This window comes from Seriola dumerili, unplaced genomic scaffold (assembly GCF_002260705.1).
Source record: "Seriola dumerili isolate Sdu_G_001 unplaced genomic scaffold, Sdu_1.0 BDQW01000449.1, whole genome shotgun sequence".
NCBI classification, from domain to species: domain Eukaryota; kingdom Metazoa; phylum Chordata; class Actinopteri; order Carangiformes; family Carangidae; genus Seriola; species Seriola dumerili.
Genome location: NW_019174704.1, coordinates 2,356,689 through 2,380,240, shown reverse-complemented (window position 1 = coordinate 2,380,240; position 23,552 = coordinate 2,356,689). Strand labels below are relative to the sequence as shown.

At 39.7% G+C, this 23,552-nt stretch overlaps 1 protein-coding gene across 7 annotated transcripts in view; it reads right to left on the bottom strand.

Moving 5' to 3' along the window:
* The window catches only part of tcf7 (transcription factor 7), a 71,225-nt gene that overhangs the window by 18,583 nt on the left and 29,090 nt on the right, over positions 1–23,552 (bottom strand). For all 7 annotated transcript variants that reach the window (XM_022762617.1, XM_022762618.1, XM_022762621.1 and 4 more), the window contains one exon: positions 7,986–8,112. In XM_022762617.1, coding sequence (XP_022618338.1) covers positions 7,986–8,112 — 127 coding nt within the window. The remainder of the gene's footprint in view (positions 1–7,985; positions 8,113–23,552) is intronic.

Genomic DNA, 23,552 nt, shown 5'->3' with positions numbered 1-23,552 from the left:
AAGCCACCACAAGCATGTTCATCAGCCAAACATAACCAGCAGTACACTTCTCTACAGACAGGTGATACATATATTTAAGAAGAGCTAAGCTAAAAGACAGACGGGACTTTTGACTCTCTGATCCCTACTATAACATCTTCCCATCAGAGGTCTGCATGTGTCATAGTTACAACATGGAGGAGTTTTCTCAGCAGCATGTAACAAACTCAGTCACATAAACAAGGTTCAACATATAGGAGGATGTTATCAGGGTAAATTCCACTTATTGTAAACACAGGGTTTACCCTAAGGCTGTGTTCAGACTGACAACAGCCCTGCGTGACAAAGCACAGACTCCTCATTCATTTACATGAGAGCAGTGCGTTGGTGGAGCGTGATCCTGAAGCAACCAAACAAACACACAAGTACAAAAACAACAAGGGACTTTTGGTTAAATGGTTTGGATTCTGGGTCTTTTTTGTGTTTTCCTGGTGTTTGGTGAGCTGAAGAGAAATTAAGATCTATTCTATACTCACAAAATATCTGATTCTTTGATAAAAAGTCAAAGGTACAAGCCTGTGTACATAAAAACTTTGAGGTAGACGTTAACGCTGACTCCCAAGGTGCATTTCAGCAAGAAACCTCCAACCACTGAGCTAAAAATTCCTGTTGCATGCTCCTCTAACAGCCGGCGAAAACTACAGATTATGTGTTGAGAAAACTGAAAACAAAATTGGCATCAATCTAATAAATCATTTGAATGAATTCAGCAACTGTTTGGTATCATGTTTTATTCTCAAGTGCAACGACATCTATAGCTCCGATATGTGCCTCCCACTGGCTTCATTTTTGTAGCAACGGTAGCTGAGGCTCATGGGTATTGTAGTACTTTTTGAGCCACATGACTAAAAGAAAATTTCTCAGAGACAAAGCAGAAATAATAAAATCTGGTTGCCATAACATAAAACCTATAGGATTGTTACGTTGGGTGGGTAAAGATTTAAAAATTTCAATGTTAATACAGTACATGCAACTCTATATCAGGTAGAGCACAGTTTAACAAGAAAGCATTGTAACAGAGAAAACATTTGTTGCGCTGACAACTTAACAGAGTTGTGCAGTCCTGCCTCACAAGTGACATCTATCTCACCAGTATCCTGTTCCATCACACTCAACACACCAACATGTGCATTTGTGTTGTATTGCCAGAGGGCTACTGGGCTATGCCCTAAAGCTAGTATGGATTTTCTGTCTATGTTAATGTTGCACAAGGTTAAAAGTGAACTGATAAAATTCTATGAATGAAATCTGATGACAACACATACTCAAACACATTGCAACAAATATTCATAATAGATATAAAATGATGTACTGATGAAAAAGAGAATTAGTGACAATGACTTCATGAGATATTGAGATAGTGAAGTTTATCTTTTTGAAGCCACCCCTGTTCCCTGAAATGACTGTATTGCTAACATCAAAACACAAATCCTAAAACAATGTGCATGGGTTTTATTTTAGCTTTTAATCTGTCACACTTCAACGTGATGGAAACATGACGTTGTTTTCTGTAAGTCACGTTTGGTGCTTCAGCTTTGACACCATTTGTTGTTGGGAAACGTGAAGGGGAAAATAGCAGTAATGGGGCAGTTTTCTTTGGAATGCCCCTTTTAAAGCAGCCATCTAATAACAACTACAGCAACTATCTCACGGTCTCCATGTTAGCGTCTCGGGAAACACTTCAAAGGGAAACCATTTGAGTCAAACCCGGCTCAGCATGAGCTTGCTATCAGAATGTGTGCATGTTAACCGAGAGTCGAGGAGCTGAAAATAGTATTCCTGCACTGATAATGTGTTGTGGTGGTTATAACCACTGAGAGTGAAAGCGCTGCAGCATCTGAGCCTTTAAATGACTTGACAACCTGCCTGTGTGGTATACATAAAAGAGCCCAAGACCAGAAGAAACTTTGTAGTGTTTTGTTACAGTAAGGACAGTAATGAGTGCTGACAAATTTTACATAAGTAGAGGAACAAACATCAAAAGTCACAGTAATAGTAAAATTCCATTTTTTTTTTTTACAGTGTAAAACTACAGATTCTAAAAGCCCTGTCTAATATGACTCATCTGTGTTTTTATTCATCACATTCACATTTGATTTAAAATACATACATACAGGTGATCCTTTTCTCATGTTTTCATATAGAGTGAAACACACTCTTTCCAATAATTCCCAAATGTAAAAGGAAAAAGGTAACAAGAACATATAGACATGCAGAACCTCATTTTCAATTATAGAATCTTGTTTGAGTTATTGATTGATAAAGAAAATGTAACATGTAAGGATGAATGAAGTGTACAAAAGAGCATTGTCTTAAAAGTAAACAAAGGGTGACAAAGGTTTTTTCTCAAATGATTAGAAAGCAACAATTTACCTCAGAGGGTAGCTACTCTAATGTAATCGTAATTGAGGGCCTGGTAAAAGAAAAAAGACTTAAGCTTTTAAAACTATACTTACAAAAAGATAAAAAATAAAAAAACACCTCTGTATTTTTCTTACTGTCAAACCAAATCATGAAAGGACCCAAACCAACAAGGCATTAATCTGCCCCACAATGCACTAAGCCCAAAATGTATCACAAATATATAATTTAAGAAAAAACAAACACAACTGGACACTTGAGTTTTTAGAAAATATTACTCCAACATGAATAAATTGTGTTTTTGTTCGGGACCATTTTCAGCTGCGGATTAATACAAACTTGGTACTTCAGTGTTTGTTTACAACAGCAGACTGTGTATGTGGGAATGACTTAGTGTCTGAGTTGATAGTAATGAATAAATATTTCACCCAGTGCAACAGTGTGCTTCACTGGTGTGTGGTTTTAATATTTTTTGCACAATAAAGCTCTATGAAACAGAAGAAAAAGATATATCAGGCTTTGGATACACTTGTTACTAAAATCAATTCATTGTTGATTTTGATCTTTTCAAGGTTTTCATGGATTTCTTGACATTTTGAAAAATACAGGAAACCAACAGATTTATCTTTCAAGTAATGATGTAACAATAATAAATAAAAATACAGTGGCAAACCAAAAATCTGCTCAGTTAAACTGATGCATGCTATATGCAGCTAGTTACTTTGCACTCTCCGTTTTCACACGTAATATCATGAGAGCATACGAGACGACACAGCAAGTGTTAATGTTGTACATTACAGTATGAGAGTGAGCAGACACCTTTCACTTCTGCTTTTTCGCTCCGTAGTTTATGCTCTAATGTCCGAGCAAACAGTCATATCTGAAAAACAGTCAAAGCAATGTGGCGGTGCTCAATCAACTGGGAACAGCTCCACTTTTGAAACACAAGTGGTTCACGTGTGGTTAAAAGGAGAAATGACTAAACCGACTGACCAGCTGGGTCACACGTCAGACACAACCTGACAGGAGGACACTACAGCTGTGCGTAGCCTTAGATTAGTGATTCTGCTCTTTCTTTTTCTTTCAAAGAAAAGCACTTTGAGTATGAAAGACAATATATGAATCAAGTTTTTTTTATTTTTATAAAACTAATAATGATGTTGATTATTATTATCCTGTATATTACAACTTACACCTAGACCTGCCTTAATACAAGAAAGTTTTAAGTTTTTCTGCTCTGGAGGAAATAATCAACCATAATTATATCAACTTGAAGAGATATGACATAGGACAGTCTATCAGTCCCAGCCTGGTCAGATGCGTACATGAACTGATGAAGCCTCTTGGATGAGAGGTGAAACGTCTTCCCAGACAAATAATCAGTCCAGTTGTTTTTTCGATTTAAACTCCTTTAGGATACTATGACCTGGACAAATGAGAATATGCACAGGCTGAGGACAGTCTATGATATATGTTTACAATATGTATGAAAACAATCCAATGTCAGGAACACTACAGCAGATATGTTTTCTGTGATTTGGATTTGAACCATCACTGCTGTCCTGCTCTGCACTGTTGTCAGAGTTAACAGTGATATCAGTTAGTTTTTACTTGGCTGTGATCTAACTAGTGTGGCTGCATGAGAACACAAAAACAGGAATGAAAGAAAAAGAAAAAAAAAAAGAAAGAAAGAAATTGTTACCAAGCTCCATGGTTACCATGGAAACTAGCATCCTTGCATCCCTGTCATTGTCAGTGTAAGTCTCTTATTTTAAGTCTCTTGCTGTATCGTTGAGGTGATGGCGTAAAGCAGGGCTTAGGTGTGACAGCGTCTGAACCTCCACTGTCATGTTTTGTAAATGCACTGCTGCTAAATTTAGAACTGGGATCAGGAAAATCTTTACTTTGCCAAAACTTCTGCAATTACTTTTTTTTCCACTGGCCTACATTATTAAGGTGCAGTAACTTTTAGGCAGTGAAAACAGTGAGTGGGTGCTAATGGAAACAACAGAGGAAGTAGCGCTGAGCTCAACATACAATGACGGGGGTTAAAGGAAGAGCAGTTTCAACTTTGAGCAGAAATATAATCGAAGACTTTACCTTTTACCAAGATTCAACAAGTCTAAGGTTATTTTTCCAGACTACTATTGTGAAGACGGAGCGACTAGATGGCAACAGTATTGAGTGTGTTACGGTAGGAAAGAGATATAGATTAAGTGACTGTCTGCTGTTCTCACACAGAAAAGAAAAGCATTTTTGACGGATGAACAAACATGGTGGAATGTTAATGGTAAATATTATATGAGATCACAAAGGTTTGATTAAAGAAGCACTGGGCACAGAACACTAAGATAAATAAATGCATTTTTCATATTACTTAGCACTTATGTAGACATCACGATGTAAATGTGATATACAATACTGCAAACCCCTCAATTTCTGTCAGCAGGTACAAAGCCAAATTGATCCACGTTGAGTTGAGTGCAGTGGTGCAGGAGATCAGTTTGAGGACAGAGGGGTACATAGTTGTGGCAAAAAATGACGTCACTGATGAGGTAACCGCTCCCTCTCTGTGACGAGTGGATGAATGATGTGAGGAGTGAGGTAGGCTGGTGTGTGTGTGTGTGTGTGTGTGTGTGTGTGTGTGTGTGTGTGTGTGTGTGTGTGTGTGCGTGCGTGTGCGTGTGCGTGGAAATGTAGTCAGAATTCAGGTGAGATGGTGTGAGAAAGGTTATGTGCAGCAGCCAGGTGTTAGAGTGCGTGTGTGTGTGGGTGTGTGTGTGTCTGTGTGCAAGGGGTTAGAAGCAGGTGGCTCAGTCTGTCATTATGGGCTGAGTCATGGACACACACACACACACACACACACATATACACACACACACACACACACACACACACAGTCTAGACGAGACAAGGGGAGTGTGTGTTTGTAGGAAAAGGGGGATTTCCAGACGCAGTAGGCAGGAGATTGCCTGAGGTCAGACTCTAATATCTAATCAAAGCTGAGAAAAGACTTTTGTTTATCTCCTGTTTCTGTTTTTCTTCACTCTATTATTTTGCTTTCAACGTGTGTCTCTACTCCCATTTTCTCCTTTTTATGAATAGAAGTACTTGCTTTCGTCGTTATCATCACTGTCAAAAATCCTTTGATTATCCCACTCACACTAAGAAACTTTCCTGCTGTTCTTGAGGACGACCCATTGTATCATAGGTGTAAGCTGTATTCAACTGTGACCTATCTCACTCGACAGAGTTACAATATGCTGTCCACACTTTAATTTAGCCCGTCTTAGCTCATCTTCTTTGTGGTGTCAGCACCTTTTGTATTCAGTTGTATGTATGTATGTTGTATATGTGAAGTGTTCATCTATTTTCTGAGAAGCAACTTTTAATTCAAAATCTAATAAGCACTCTGAAATATGTGTGTTGCTGAGCATGATTATATGTAAATCAATAAACACACAACTGGTCCCTGAAGATGCAAAGTTCCATATGAAAATGTTGGGTGGTAAAACAGCTAACAAATGATTTCGGTTTCTTTTACCCCCTTCAATACGAAGAAAAGTGTGAATAATCTGTGCTGGATCTACTCACATGGGACTTTGGCTCTTATTGTATCAGAAACTGTAGTCTGCAGTGGCAGGCACTTCATACATTTCACTAATAAACCACAGAATTACATCAATTAATCACCAAATAAAAGTTACTTACTTAGTTTCATTTCTCTGTTAGTTCAGACATACACAAACAGACACATACACTCAATCACTCGCTTACCCACGTGTGCAATTTCCACTTCTCTTGCCCTCAATTTCTCTCTCCTTTCTGCCTTTTTTTCCTTCTCTCTCCATCTCTCTCTCTCTCTCTCGCTCTCATTTTTGGTTAAGTGACATTCATTTCTATACCTGAAAGAAATGCCAGTTCATCAAAACCATACAGTGTAGAACCGGTGTCAAACTCAACTGACGAGTGCTGACCCGATGTGGGTCACAGTATTGACCGAGGCGGGATATTATAACCTTACCATTAGATTACTAGCATTAGATATTAGTTGCTAGAGGACAGGCCTTGGTTACTTTAATGGGTTTTATTTTCATAGGAGTGTAAATGTACTCTTCCTGGTTTGCTTCTTCTGTATGTAGCCCACAGCACATGTACATTAATGAATGTGAACCTACTGGTCTAGACTACACTGACACACAACAACAACAACAATTTCCTGATCCCAGTTCTAAACAATGCTTGTCAGTAGTTTCACAGGTGTACAAGAAAACAGAAAATAAACTGCACTCACACAGCATTTGTACCAACCAATTTGTTTCATATTTATCCATTAACCGATTCACATTTCAGTGGCTGTGGAGCTGCCATACAATGGCCATGAGCCAAAGCCGTTCATGAAAGAAAGAGCAGAACAATAAGAAAAAAAAAAAAAATTCCATGACAATCCTCTTATATTTTTAAGTTTTGATTTGACAGTGACAATTATGTTGGCTTGTGACACGATGAGGTCGCCAAATTCATAGTGAATCATCCTCTGGGGATCATGAATACATTCAACGCAGTCAACAATAAGGGGCCAATAGTCGAGCAAAGTGTGAGACAGACAGACACTCTCACCCTTTTAGCCCCGCCTCCAGCAGGGGCTAAATCCAGCAATCCTACAGTGATTAAATGTCGGGTGTGTTTGTTTGTGACTTCCAAACAGAGGACTGTGTGTGTTTGTACGTACAGTGCTTGCTAAGGAGAACCTTGTGTGTGCTGCTGCGATGGCTTGTGCAATTGTCACCCTAATTGTTTCCATCTTTGTGCGTGTGTGCGTGTGTGTGTGTGTGTGTGTGTGTGTGTGTGTGTGTGTGTGCGGCTGGCGGTCCCTTCAGAGGAGCAGGCCACTTCAGAGCAGCCGTGGGACCGCCACAGGCTGACGGGGCCGATGCTGCCACTTCACACACTGTGTGCATGCCTGTCTGTGTTTGTGTGTGTGTGTGTGTGTGTGTGTGTGTGTGTGTGTGTGTGTGTGTGTCCATGTGTGAGGGGAGGAGAAGGGAGTAGAGACCAACAAATACTGCGTGTGTGTGCGAGAGCGAGGGGATAAGAAACAGAAAGAGAGAGAAAACAAGAATATGAATATATTGCATTTGTTATTTTGCATCTCTACTGTGTGTCTGGTGAATGAGGCAATGAGTTTGTGTGTGTGTGCATGTACGTGTGTGTGTGCGTGTGCTGCATCTGTGTAGAAGTGATGAACGATGCGTCGACAGCACAAACAGAAGAGTGAGTGTGTAGACAGATTTCAGCAACAACGCAGCAGCTGTCTGGGGTATGTCTGTGTTTACTTGTGCATGTGTATATACGTGTGTGTGTGTCTGTGTGAGACCTCTTAAATGTGTGTAATTCAGTTTTTCAACAAGAATTCAACATCAGTAAAGACGACTGTGTGTGTCTATGAGTACATGAATCTCTGTCTTGTGTGCGAGTGTGTGTGTGTGTGTGTGTGTGTGTTCTCCAGTGTCTCCATGTCTAAACCTACAGTACAGGCCTGTACTGTGTACATTAACCTCTTGTGTGTGTGTGTGTGTTCTCACCTGTCTTCTGGCTCATGTCTGTGGGCAGGTGTGGAGGACTCGGGCTGAAGTGTTCGTTGCTGTAGGGCAGGAGGGACGTCAGCGGGTGCATCCCATGAGACTGCTGCACCACCGACACTTTGTTGGACTGTTAACACAACAAAACAACACAAAATTAACTGAGATGAGAATGACTTTGTACAATGTTCTATATTTTTTTTCACACTAAGTTATTGAGATAGGAGGTTACAGGGTAAAAAACACTTATATATAGGTAAACGCAAGCAGTGGGTTTCGCTGAACCTTTTTTTTTTTTTTTTTAACACCACCTCATGCTGTGTAAACCTGCAAATGCAGCAACTATGATCAAAAAGGTGAGTCACGTTTGAAAACTGGAAGCACCTTTTCAGAGGGACCCATTTCCCATATCTCAGCAATTCAACTGTTTGCGAGAAATGTTCTAAGTCACAGATATAATGCGTAAAATTATAAAAAATATGATATTCCAGGATGCAGGACTGATTACAATAACTGAATAAAAAAAGAGAATATTCAGAATGTAAGATGATATAAGAAAATTCTATCTAAGAAGGTAGAATAATTTGTATAATTATTTTTTGTCAGAATCGTGAAGGATCACAGATTCAGCAAAAGAAAACGTGACGATGATAAATGAACCTGACAATAATGCACGTTTTCTTTTCTTTCATTTGCTTAAAGATGTTACAAGATGCTTTCAACCAGATACGAACATGAACTGATTCAGAAGAAAATCTCAATTCTCTCTCTTTTCTTCTCTTGATTAAACCACTGAGGTGCAGTTTTACACAAACACATGAAGATGCCAAGGTCAGTCTCTCAGAAGAGTTATGAATTTGTCTACACTTGTGGGGACATTAACATTTGCTCACTGATATAAAAATCCAATAGAATGAATACACATACACACACACACACACACACACACACACACACACACACACACACACACACACACACACAAAAGAAAGATAGAAAGCTGGACATTTTAAACATGGTTTGGAACAAACAGATGTGCTGTACTTTGCTCCCTTTGGTTTTCAGCTGAGAAGGGAGCAGGAGGACGAGGAGGAGGAGGACCATTTGATCGATAAGCCTTTGATGATCAAGTGAGGCTGCGTGCGGGCTTGTTTGCTTTCATGTTTCTGTTTACAAATGGCTTTCAATAACTTACGTGAAATCTAGTTATTGCTAATGCTCACAGCATGCTGGCTGACATACGATATGTCACAGCGGTTTGCAGTGTTGGAGGCAGCTAACCAGGCAGCCTTGGACTAAGTTACACTGCATGTGTTTGGAACAGGCCGCGCGCGTGTGCGCGTGCGTGCGTGCGTGTGTCTGGACTGGGCACTGTAATTGTTTCTGTGGGAGGCAAGTATAAATATGTGTCTTTCTGTGCGAGTGTGAGTGCAGATGTGCATGAAAGGATATATTTGTGTGTGTGTGAGTGAGCGAGTGAGCGAGTGAGTGAGTGAGTGAGTGAGTGAGTGAGCGTGTGTTTGTGTTTGTGTGTGTGTGTGCGTGCGTGCATTTGTCTGCACACTGTATTAAGTCTTCGAAAGCTTGAGAGTGATTTTCATGTATATGAATATTTCATGTATATGAATATGTCTGATAAAAGTGTTATTTAAGTATAAGTTATTTTCTTTTATACACTGAGATGGACAAACCTGTGTGTGTGTGTGTGTGTGTGTGTGTGTGTGTGCTTGTGCGCGCATGTGTATGTGTGTGTTGGTCTACTTGCATGAGTGTGTGTGTGTGTGTGTGTGTGTGTGTGTGTGTGTGTGTAGTGTGTAACATCAGCACTACAGAGGGGCAGATCTGGTGTTACTTGCTGGGCCTCCTGCTGAGTTACAAAGTGAATACCTTATCACTTAAAGGCAGAGCTTCTACACACTCCACTCCACATTAACACACACACATTTTCAACAGCTCCTTTCCTATCCATCATCCTAAACTGTCTCTCACTGGCCAAACAAGCACGCATGCTCGCTCGCACGCTCACACGCACGCAAACCAATTCTCATGTGTATGCTACACGGCTAGCTGTGGAGCTAAGATCAAACTGCTAAACCGCTTTTAATGTTGAGACACATGAAAACAAAACGCACTGCCTCTGTACCGGAGAGCCCAAGGGTGGGAGGTGGGTGCAGGGAAGGAGGCAGTGTGGGAGCGGGGTGGAGGACGTGGTGAGGTTTAGATGAGGTGGGTCTGCATTCCTAATAACCCGGAGAAGTAGAATCAGATACTCTGAGCCTTGTGGTTTTAAGAATACGCCAAATATAGGGCTGGGCGATATGGACCAAAAACCGTATCTTGGTATTTTTAGGTTTAATGGCGATATCCAACATACTTCTTGGTATTTTCTTCAAAGTGGGCTCATCTCTAAATCTAACCATTATTTTTCTTTTTATAAAAGGTTTTCTCGGGTAGTGTAGACTGGTGCTGTTGTAGGTGGACCTGCTGGGAAGTGAGGCCAGGTTTGAGTGCAGATGCAGAGGGACAGCGGGGGCAGGGGTTTCATGGCGAGAGGGAAGGAGAAGAGATTCAAACACTAGCTCAGCTTTACAGAAGAAACGAGTTATGTAACATCAAACTGTATTGATATAAACTGTGTGGTCTCACCCTATATCTTGTTTGAAAATATATTAATATACCTTAAAAAGTCGATATACTGCTCAGCCCTAACTGAGAATATAACGGATCCATTGGCTGTGTTATGTAATGACAGAACAAAGGCAACTATCAGTTTTCACATTATTATAAATAAATGAATAAAAGAAATGTAGCTGGAAAACATCAGCATTCAATGAGACACACAATAGAGCAGATGTTACCGCTACACACATACAGAATACACAAATGTGAACTACTGCACACAAATCACACTTGGTTAACACATTCTTTATACACTACATGTACAGACACATGCATACACACCTACTCTGCTTCTCGACAGATTCTGTACATATGGATGCAAACACACACACACAAACACACACATCTGTGCAGGGCTGCTAGGAGTCTTCAAACGTAGCTGTGGCTCCATTTCACGTGCTGAGGTTGATGTAGCCGTTTTGCTGTAACATTATAGCCGCAAAATCGTCCATTTATGTTTCCTCTCTTCCTCGGGGTAATTAGCCGGCCTTGAAGTGGCTTTCGCTGCGCCTTCCTTTTTTTACACACACTCAGGGAGGCTGACTGAGAGCACTCATTTAACCCATAATTATCAACCCCTCTGTATTTAAAAAAAAAAAAAAAAAACCCCTCCTCACCCCACCACACACACACACACACACACACACACACACACACACACACACACACACACACACACACACACACACACACACACACAAAACTTACACATAATTAACCTTAGCTGGAACAGACAAGTGTGTACATGCACGAGTGAGACACACGCACACTTGCAAAAGATCGAATAACACAGCATCTTTGAATCGGACACACACAGCTCGGTTTTTGATACAAATGAAACCAGAGGACTTACACATATGTTCAGGTGCACACACACACAAACACACACAGACACACACACACACGAGGTGGCACACACAGATGAGGGAAAAGTGTTCACACACCCTTTAATTTGCCGGAGTAGAGTTACCCACCCTTGCAGAATGACATAAATCGTGAGGGAATAACTTCATAGTACAAATCAATAGTAAATACAGGGTTTATAACTGTGACCGACTGAACCTTGATTTATTTATTTTTAATAAGAAGCACGAAGACCCAACATGTCAGAAGTGTTGTTAGCACAGTCTGAACGGGGTGAAAATGTCTTTTGAGATGTTCAGACGGAGGATCTGTGTCACCCTATTTGTGTAAGTTTCTCAAACGTACAATAAGGCGGTCACACTCACCCTCTGCAGTGATTGGTCAGATAAACACAGGTGAGAAAATTCCACAAATTCCTTTCTCTCTATATTCCCTGATAATCCTGCTTCTGCCACATCTGTATTCACTGTTGAGTCGCACTGAAAATCTGGATTTTTTAAAAGATATTACTTTGACAAGGATAAACGCCACCTTGAACACCCACACACACACACACACACACACACATACACACGGCGGCCATGTTATGTGGTATTTGCGCCATTTGATGCATGTGCAACCCATACCGGAAGCACTGTAGAGACCCACATCTACGTCCATGCATTGATGCTGGAAAATAAGACAGAGGCCTATCTAATAATGTTTCTAAATTCCCTCTTCAAAATGAAAAAAGGAGGAAGATGCTGAAAGTAACTTTTTGCAAAAGTCAACTCTAGCACAGCATCTCGCTGTATAAATTCTGCTGTCGACTAGCGTATCATCCTGCTGTGTTGACCTTGGTGCCACTCTTGAGTGATTTTGGCACGTCATGAAATATTGCTGTGACTTGATAAACATCAAGGCCACCGGTTTCACACTATTCTGCTGATCAACAGTTGCTGGCGGTAATGCACATACAAAACAATGCACCAACAAAGCAGTGAAAAAGTATTAATGTAAACAATGCACAATTTAAAGTATTTTAAAAAAAGAAAAAAAAAAGCTTTGCAATAATATTTATGAGGACAGAAATGCCATTATGTTTGTCAGACCTTTAGGACACACACAATGTGTTTTAAAGTGAAAGAACTGAACATAAGTGTAACTTTGTTTGTTTACAAGAAAACTCCACAGGGTACCTTTAAATAAAGTTCTACAATGTCTTTTAAATAAAGATTGAATTGAAAATGAAATTGTTGCTCATTGGTTGTTTTTTGATCCTTTTATACACCGGCTACATTAAGAGAGTCACAGTATATTGTATATCACTATACATACATTAGTCATGTAAGCATACACATACGCATGAAGAAGTCCACTGTCAAATGCCAACTGCAGCAGCAATGAATAATAAATCTCCTGTTTGTTGATTACATCAAAGATATAATTACTTCAAAGATGCGATTACTTTAAAAATTCCAATTAGATATCAACACCTTTTTAAGAGCATCAGGCAGTCGTAAACGTAGCCCTCAGACTCTCTGTAGTCTCATTTCACTTGAAAGGCCTTTGATTTATCAGTATATTGTTGCTGCCTTTTATCTCCACTCTATTTGAACAGAAATCTGCTGTTGAATAAAAGAGTTAATGGGATCCCAGACATCACTTGTTTGTAATGATGCCCTCCACCTTGACCCTGACACACACACACGCACACACACACACACACATACATACACACACACACACACACACACACACACACACACACACACACACACGTATGTATGCATTTCACATACACATGTGTGCAAAGAAACGCAGTTGCATGCTTATGAGTGCACACACACTCACCTTCATTTAGAGGACCTTATGCTGATAAAACACCTCTAATGTATTCTTTAGTTTTCAGATGACACACTAAGTAGATCCGTCTCTTTTCATATTTGAAGCGGAAATTAAAGCGTCCTCTCTTTTGTCCACCCCCTCCCCTCTTGCTTTTGAGTCTAACGTCTTTAATCTCACATTTCACGGAGATGGCACATTAAAAACACTCATTCAGTCTCTTTCTTTCACAGTTGTCCTTGCCCTAGTGTGGCAGAAATTAAAAAAATAAATAAAACAAAAATACAGACAGTCGCTGGGAATTAATGGTGCATTCACCTTGGCTCTTTGCAATCCTTTCAAGTGGCTGCAATCAAACTGCTTTGCAGGAAAGAGCTTTTTCACAAAGAGATCTGAGCATGACGGCGTCATGTTTAGTCATCAAATGAATCGAGACCGCACTTAATAAAACGTCCTTCAAAGACAAATGAAAACAACAATTTGTAAAATTGCGTTTTAGTTTGTGAATCAAACCGGATATGTGAATTAACTACTACAACAAATGTGCCGGTTGTGAAATAAGAAAGTGATAGCTCCTTTTGTGGAAAAATTAGCTTTGGCTGTGGTGCAACTTGGAAAACATGTAAATATATGAGCCAATCTGAGACTTTAGCTTCCAATTTTAACAGTTTGGAGGAATAAATTATCTCTTGTTTTGAGTTGTTCTAATTTATTCACATTCTTAACATCATGTTCTCAGTGCCATTTCTACTTCCTACAATGACTGAGCAATGACTCACTGACAAAGGGAGTATGAAAGTCAATGATACTGAGGAATCTCTTTACAATTTGGATATTTCAAGAATTTGTTGTTCTGAAAGGTTTCCAGCTTATGAATCTTCTTTTCTAAAATTGAAGTGAAATAAAATACTAAAGGCAGAAAAAGAAAAAAAAGAAAAGAAAAGAAAAAAAAACTTCTGAAATGAAGTGTCTTTCTTCACAATGAGTTTCAGTCTGTTCAGTTTTTCTGCAGCCATTTTGAACTACTGACTTTGACCGTGCAGACCAGGCAGAAAGATCCACCACACAGTAAATCTAAAACGCATACCAAAAAGTGTTCGTTAGAAATTTACCAACTAATCCTCCAGTTAGTTACCACTGTGGTTCCTATTAAGCAGCTTGCGAGACAAGAGAAATAACTAAATGTGTATTCTCACTTCAGCGCTTGTCGAATATCTGACCTAATATCTGACATTTTTATGCATTATGTAAGTGTGAAAGAACAAATTGGACCCACAATGTGGATTTTTCTATAAATCAGGAAGCTGTAGCAGCGTCCAAAGCCAGACAATCGATGCAGTCTGGAGTGCCATCACTCAATTAGGGCAGAACTATTCAGTGGAGAAAATCCATTTCATCAATGGTTATTTAACACAATGTAGGCATTTTCTTTTTACGTTGTCATAGTGGTGCAAGTTAAATGTCAAGGTAGTTCGAAGTAGTTTTTACCCCTGTTTGGTGTCCTTTAAAAAACACAAATACATTGCTCTAAATGCAATAACGCTTCCTATGTATACACATTTCTATGTATACAACGTATACACAAGTGTTGGGTTTGTGGGTGAATAGGAGGGAAAAAAACCTCTGAGTCTAAAAGCGCGGTAAAATTCCCCACACCTGCATGCACAGAGAAAAGCTGCAAAAAGAAAGAGTGAGTGAAACAAAGATGTAAAAAGAGAAAGAAAACATGTGAGTAAGAGGGGGATATGAAGTGGCAACTCCTCACTAAAAAGACCTGAGAATCTTAGAGCATCTGATCCCATGGAAACTCCTGGCCTAGATCAACCTGATATTAGATTAGATCGGCATTAGTATCAACCTGATCTGACTTTATCGACTCCCAGAAAGGAGGTTAATGAAGAGAAAAGGCACAGCTGTGTGAAATACATGAACTTCTTGACACTGACCAATTCTGAAACTGTCCTGTATGACTAAGAAAACACAAATAAGATTGTGAAAAGAAAAGGTTTCTGCTTTTGCTGAGAGGAAAAGGCTATGCAGTATGTCATTTGATTTCTGAGGATGAAAATCTAGATTATTTGCCAGGAAACCTGTGACCACAAAAATACAGTATACACGTGGAAAATAAGAAGATACAGGAAATGCAATTATTTAATTAAGTAATTCCTTTGACCAGGGATGTTACCCAGGTCAAAGAAACTGCAACCCTTGACAGATAAAATACTTGCTATTTTGTCTAAAGTGTATGATGCCATTAATATGAACAACATTTCATAAGTAATTATTTTACTGTGTTATTCCAGTACATTAAGCACTGTTATCTTCTTGGACTACTGATTTTTTTTATTTCTCCCCTGCTGCTGCTATTCTAATGTTCAGTCTAATTAACACAAAATAACTCAGACTCCCAATAGTTTCTGGTGTCACAATCATCTGAAACTTCAGCAGAAGTTTCACAGACAACCCTATCTTCTAAACATTATGTTCATAAACAACTAATCTGGATTAATTGTAACTAACTTTTCCAGTTTTTTTTTTATTTTTTATGTCAGCATCTTGTTCTTTGTACATCTACACCCTCTGCATTGCCCCCAGCACCACCAGGTTGACCTGGCCTGACCGTCATGACCCCCCACAGCCCGTCCCCCCACAGCAGTCAGTCTTGAGACTAGTGAGTAGGTCTCCCAATCTGGAAATCATTGCCTTCTCCAGAGTCAGGAGCCCAAAATGAGAGCCTCTTAGTTGGAGGTTTGGGCAACATCAAAGCGCAGGCAACCATAACAACGCGGCTATGTTTAAAAAAAGGGCCAAACACCCCCACCGCCCCACCCCCAACAAGCCCGCCCACTCCCCAATTACAAACACACAGACACACACAGACACACACACACACACACACACACACACAGACACAAGTGCTCATAGGCCCGCATGAGTGCATGTATGCAAAGACACGCCTAGTGGCGTGTGTGCATGCAAATACACACACACGCACACACACACACGCACACACACACACGCACACACAACATCGTCCACTGTTGCCACACACCACTGGAACATCTGGGCCATGGCCATGATGAATCAGAAACCACTGCTTGTAACCAACAGAGAAATGCTTTGTGCCTGTATGTAGTACTATGCATAATATACTGAAATGTGATACGCACAGGGAACGATGAGTCCAGTTTTCACTCATTATCATTTTTTGTGTATGGTGGTGCGATGGTGTATTTGGAGCGTCCCCAAGGATGTAACGGCAAAAGTAAATGCTTGTGCTTTGTTGAGTACTTTTAAGCTTTGATAAGGAAATCCATATAGATTTGGATCCAGGTAGGAGTGATGCATATAAATCTGATCGCCAAATTCTCATTATTTACACAATCATTTCTCCCTCTACTTCCATTTGTTTCCGCAGTGGGGACACAGAGGTCACCTACTCATTCTGGGGAGGAATTTGGGTCATTAGTAAAAAGTGGGTTCAGTATTTCCCTGCCAGAATTTTCTTCCTGGCAGTTTGAGGTACTAAATCTTAATAGATCTTGATATTACAAAATAAAAATCAAACAAGTTACACATTTTATTTTACAGCTATTTGTAATAATGTTTACATAGCATCAGAATTATAAATGACCCTAGCAGTGGAGGTATTATTATTATTATTATTGTTATTATTCGTAGTTTTGCAGACTTGCAGTGAGAGTGCAACCTTTAAACTTTTTGTATTTATTCATTTTTCACCTGTAATTACTTTTCCTTCCTTTCTGGTCCATAATTAATAGAGACTGTGCTGTGAAAAAGAAAACAAACTCATAGGTCGACTGTGCAGCAGCTCATCACGACCCACAGTTATATTTTATTGTTGTGTGACCTCTAACGGCCGTAGTAATGAGGGGAGCAGGAGGAGGTCAGGTGATGTAGCGTAGAGAGCGAAAGTCCGCGTTAGGAGGAGGTTCGGGTGGATGGGTCAACAAAACACAGGACTTTGGCATTGGAGACCGCTGCTCATTTCCTGTTTGAAATCAATAGTTGTTGCTTGTTTTACCCATGACTGTTCCACAACCTTAATTTTGTATTTATTATTGTAACCATGACGATGAAGCTTCCCTACTCTTCAGGAACACTTTTTTAACCCAAACCTAACCAAGTTCTTTTCGTGCCTAAACTGAACCAAACTGTTATCCCTCCATAAGCTTAACCACACCTTTATTATTCTAACTTTTACTTGGGGAGAAACGACCAAGGAGGACTTGTTGCATTAGTATAATTTCTTTAAGCCTTTGGTTTCCCATCTCTCCTGCACAGCTTGTTCATCCATGCATATGTATTAGTTGTAGCAGCAGCAGAAAAAGTAAAAATGATGGTGGTAGTAGTAGTAGTAGTAGTAGTAGTTGCAACAGATGCGGTAGTGTTGACCAAACTTGAGAGGAAGAGAAAAAAGAGACAGGAAAGAGTGCAAAGAGATTCACTTTTCACACCTAATCTGACATCACAGCTCCGGCTCAATGTGGTGAGAAAGCCTCTGAGCTCTTTATGAGAGACGACACTCCACTCTGCTGCAGCTGGCTCCAGGGCCATGGATGTGACTGGGTGCAAAATCAAATCCAACCGTTGAGAAATGAGTTATCACTCTCTTAATGAGTGGACGGAGACAGACGAGCCGGCAACTTTCTCTTCTAGACTGCGGTGACGGTTTCAGTCTGCACAAATGACCTCTAATGATTGGTCCTAAAGAGAGCTAATTAATGGTGTACTTGTTTATTTCTATCAGACGATCCACAATTAACAACTTGTTTGTGACATTTGGGCAATCAACTGCAACAAAAATATTGACACAGGGAGTTGAGAGGAAATGGGGCGACCACAGACGACATAAATCCTCTTTGAGACACACTTCCTCCAGGGTTTCGTTCATTCAAACAATAGATACTACAACCACTTCAGGCCACATCCATATTTGTCTGCCTTGTGGGAGCTGGCTAGCAGAAGCCAAAAAAATCTGGCGGTTTGATAACAGCATTGTCAAAAAGGCACCAAGGGCTCGCCATGGCAGAAAAGGCATCTGTGTTTGCATTTATTCTCAGACAAGCCAGCAGGGATTGTTTTCCGTGTGAAATGTCAAACTTCCACAACTATGTTTATCTGACCTGATTTATCTGGTGGCTGCGGTCTGGGGATGAAAGTTTTATCCAATCATCATGAAGGAAAGAAAAAATAAATAAAAGTGACCTTTTGCTGAATCTCCTCCTACCTACTGTACTGTATGAGGGAAGGAAACACCAGGCCTCAGAGCTTTCGTTTTTTTTTTTTTTTTTTTTTAATTCTCAAAGATCCCCAATGTGATTGCAATCCCCATCCGCAGGTTATGTGGTCCCGTCCCCTGCTGAGTATGTCTATCGCTCACTCATAGTGAAACCTTTCCTCTATGGCTGCCGAGCTTTCACTCACCAGCTCAGCCTAAATACCAGACCATGTGCCCAAATGGGAAATGCCGCCACACATAAAAAAAAACCCCATGCAGTGACGGGTTTCCTGTGAGCCACTATCTATTTATTACACAAATATGGCAGCCATATTACCACATAAAAGAAGCACACGGGTCAAAGTTAAAGCCCCTGTTTTTTTGTATTTTTTTTCTAGATAGAGTTATACACAGTTAACTCAACTTGTTTATTTGGGGGATGAAGTGATGAGAGCTAATCTTTGATCTGATCCCACAGTCAACCCATTTATCTAAACATTAAACAAACAGGTAAAAACCAAATGTTGAAATGTGGAAATTTTCTAAGTCAAGTATCAAGCTGTCGATTAATAATTTCAAAATGAGAAATATTAGCTTGTTCCAGCTCTTCTGTATTCTTTATAATTTTATATCGAATATCTTTGGGTTTTGGACTGTTGGAAGGACAAAACAATAAGACATTATGATAAATGTTAATATATTTTTATGAGCATGAAAAGCTTCAAATAAAAAGCTACTTTCAAGCACCTTAGTTAAAATACATCTGTCAATGCATACAATTTTAAATAGCACATACGCAGTGTTCTTCTCACATGCATTTTACCCTTCTCCTACACAGTATGTGTAGCTGTAGCAGTGTATAGGTCTAATGTGCTCTGTGTTTTGTGTGTTGTGCTTGTGGCCATCAGGGCGTTGACAAGGTGGTTGTACATGGCTGACTCTACATGAAGGGCCAACTGTTGTTGAGTCAAGTTTTGGGGAAGCAGACAGCTCAATCAGCTTACATGCTTTCTGCCCTCTGGGCCACACGTTCACCTCATGTGCACGGTGCTTTCTGTCTGGTCTGCTGCTTTGATGTTTCTATCAAAATAATCTCATCCCTGGGTGTTTGTGTGTTATGGGAGCATTGAAGACCATGCAAAAGAAATACCTGGGGGGCAGAGTGTGATGAATGGCCTTAACATCCCGAATTCAAATAGGAATACAGCTTTTTTTTTTTTCATTTGCACACACAGATAAGGTCTATGGTGCAATAAGAAATACGAAAGGCAATCTGCTTTTTGAAAAGTGAGATGGTTTTTGCACAAATTTGCATTTAAGTTTAGAATTTACATCACTATTTAAACAGAAAATCTGTAAAAACAAACCAAAAACCAAACCAACTTAAACACAGACACAAACTACAAGTACTGTAACTGTTCTCTCAAATTCTTGATTCTTTCCACATGTTGCATCACTTTTTAAAAACACAAAAATAGAAGTGTTTAATTTGTACATGCATATAAAAATCTTTAAAGTCCCTCTAGCAGGTCATAGGGTCACTTAACTTTCATGCCATTTTCAAGGGGACTTAAAAGTGCCACTGATGTGTAAACTTTATGAAACATGTTGAAGTCTCACTCTGTGCGTCATACAGCTGTGTGAAGTAACTACAACAAAGCCACTGTCTATTCCTTACTCAACACTTCCACTCATGGTGGCAGTAATTAACAATTGTGACATCAAAGGACCGTGAAAAGCATCTTCATTAGATTATCCTGCTTCACTTGTGTCAGACCGAGGCTGCTCTTTACTACTGAACGTTTGAATGAATAAATACTCAAGCTATAACTAACCATTATCTTCATTATCCAGTATCTTTATTAATTAGACATGAAACACAGGTGTACCATGATGGTTGGGCTTTACCAATAATTGAGTTAAACTAACAGTTTGACTGTTAAAAATAAGCAGAAAGCTCAAACTCAAAATTCAGCCAGAAAACACACAAACCAACAGACACACACACGCGCACACACAGTCTGGAAGAGGCGAGTCATCAGATGAGATCAGGGAAGAACCAGAGCCCCAAGGCGGCTGCCCAATCAGCTCATTCCTTTCATCGTCTCTCAGAGAGATCAAGCAGTCCGACTCAGGAGCATTTAAAAGGACCATCTTTCACCAAAGATTACAGTTGTTGCAACAAACACGTCTGAGAAGTGGTTATTAATCTGCACTGATGACCAGTGTCCGCACTGAGAGCTGACACAAAACACAGTCCCCTCAGAAGTGCTGGTGCATGCAGACACTATTAAAGACCCAAAGGGACGACCTTTGACCCTTGCAAGCTTCTAAGTGACTGAAAAGACTATTATAAGGCCAGAGTTTTTGTGGTTTTAATTCAGTTGTTTAAAACAGTTTTGTTATTGTATGTCATCTATTATTCCATTCATTTTTTGCAAAATTGTGACTTTCTTTAAAAGTCTGTAACAAGCTCCACAGAATATTTCTTTATGACAGAAAATAAAAGTTTAACCCTAAACAATATTTTTATACAGAAAACTCATCAACTCATGTTTTTGTTAAATCAATGAAGGATTTTAATGATTCAAGGTCTCTGCTGAACAGGAAACAGCCTCTGTGATCAGTTGAGTCTTTCATTTGTACAAATGATTTATGAATATATTTATAATTAATATAATTACTTTTCCTATCAATAAGATAAGCTTGAATTAAAATAGACTAGAGGAAGGGGTCTGTACAAACAGGAGGTGTAGTGACGAGATGGAAGAAGGGAAAGAATTACTAAAGTAGGGTTACATCTGACAATTATTTTCATTCCTGACCATTAGTCTCTCAATTAATTATGCAGTCTAAAATGAAAGTAACAAGAAAACTGTTTAAATGGCCCTCGAAGATTATGAGAAGCAAATAGTGACATTTGAAACCAGAAAGATTAAGTGATTATCAAAATTGTTGCTGATTATTTTCTGTTGATCGACTAATCATTTCAGCTCTGGAGTGAAGAACAACACAATTAGAAGACCAGGAGAGAAGAAGAGATGGATGGATGAATGTGGAAATAAATGAGTAGAGGAAAGGATAGAGTGATGGACAGAAAGATGGATGGATGAGAGAGTAGACAGAGAGGTGCTCTGTCTCGCTCTCTCTCCTTTCATGTTCTAATTTATTCTTTCTGATTAATTCCTTTTACCCCAGTGGCTGGAGCGATTCCTCTGGATGTGCGGCGTGCCCCACCTCCCAGCAGCCCCTACTCTCTCTCTCTCTCTCTCTCTCTCTCTCTTTCCACTGTACCTCTTTTCCTCTCTAAGCCCACCTGCTGGGCTGGTCCCCTCTCTACATGCCGTGCAGCAGTGAGGAAGCAGAGCAGGCATGCTGTAACCGTGGCAACCAAAACGCTGCTTCAACCACAGGCCGCAAAAAGTCCCAGCTCTTGATGTGAGATCTATGGCTCCACTCATTTCATTTGTTCGGACAGAACACAAACAATGAAAAAAAGCCACATGGGTGCAGATTTCAGTAATTAAAGAGTCAGATCACCCATAAATTATGAAAAAAAAAATTTTTCACCTCCACCTTAATCATTGTAGGCAGTTTTGGTTTTGGGCGATAAGCGTTTGATTTGTCAGTACTAAGAGTAAATGACAAAATACAGCTTGTGTTTTTGGGAACTGACACTTTAAAAACAGCTCTGTCAACCCACAGTCTACTAAGAAGATATTTGATGTTGTTACTTCGAGGCGTACAAATTATTTCAGTGTCATTCACATTCATATCAATCAACTGATCAATCAATAATAAAAATAATCAAGAGTTGCAGCCTTTGTCTGCCACACTGGCTGTTTTGCATCAGTAGAATATCAGTATATCCATAAGATGCCCACGTGTCTCCCCAGAGGATCAGGCCTCAAACCTCAAACCATAAAAATCAAACACAATCTAAGTGACTGGATCCAAAGGAAAGAAGTTAAATACACAAACCATGACACACTACACGATCATCGGTGACCATGGTGACCTGTCCAAACAGCATGATCGCAAAGCTGTCTCTACAAATGTTATGCTGCGTTTACGCCACCAAAATAGACCGATTTCACAGTAAAACCCAAAGAATTTTAAACGACACACACTTTATTGCTTCATGTGTTTGAACGCCTTAAAATAAATATATTGAATTGAATGTTACAAGACTCCTTTCACCAGGAGTGAAGGGTTTTAGCCAGAGAACCTCAGATGGACTTGAAAACTACACTCTGGAGTTTCGTCCAAACACCTGGAAAAACAGCTTTGGTTTTCCTCTCGACTCTCATTTATCGTTATAAGTTGTTGTTACCACAAGTGGTTTGGCTTGGTCTCATGGGGGGAATATGATGCTTTTCTGTATGATGGATAATGCCTGCAGTCAGTTACTGTTACACAGCTGCATCATTGTCCTTGAGCAAGACACAGAAGCCCTGAAGTAAAAAAAAAAAAACAAAAAACAACCCTCCTTTGATAAAAAGTGTGCTCTTAAAATTTTGATTTAGTTTCCTCAGGTTGTAAAGCATTGACAGATGGCAGCTATGTGCTGTTTGACTGCTTGAACATTTTATTGTGATTTCATACAACTTGTAAAGAAGGAGGTTTCATTTTTTTTTTATGAGAAAACATCTTAAAGTTTAGGGTGTCTGTGCATTTCACCCTCAAAGCACAGGGGCTTTGACTTGTGCTCTCAAATTTGATCACATAATATCCTCCCTATTCTATCATCCCTGCCTCACCCTGGTGTGTTTTCAATCAAAACAAAGCAGAAATGGCGTAAACATAATTTTAATCTCTCAGTTCAATGCTGGGATAATCTCTGTGAATTGAGTCCAAGCCATGATGGTGCAACATATTCCCTTTTTTCCTCTCTTTCTCCCTCTCTCTCTCTCTCTCTCTCTCTCTCTCTGTACAATGCTGAGAGATGCACTTCATGTGTT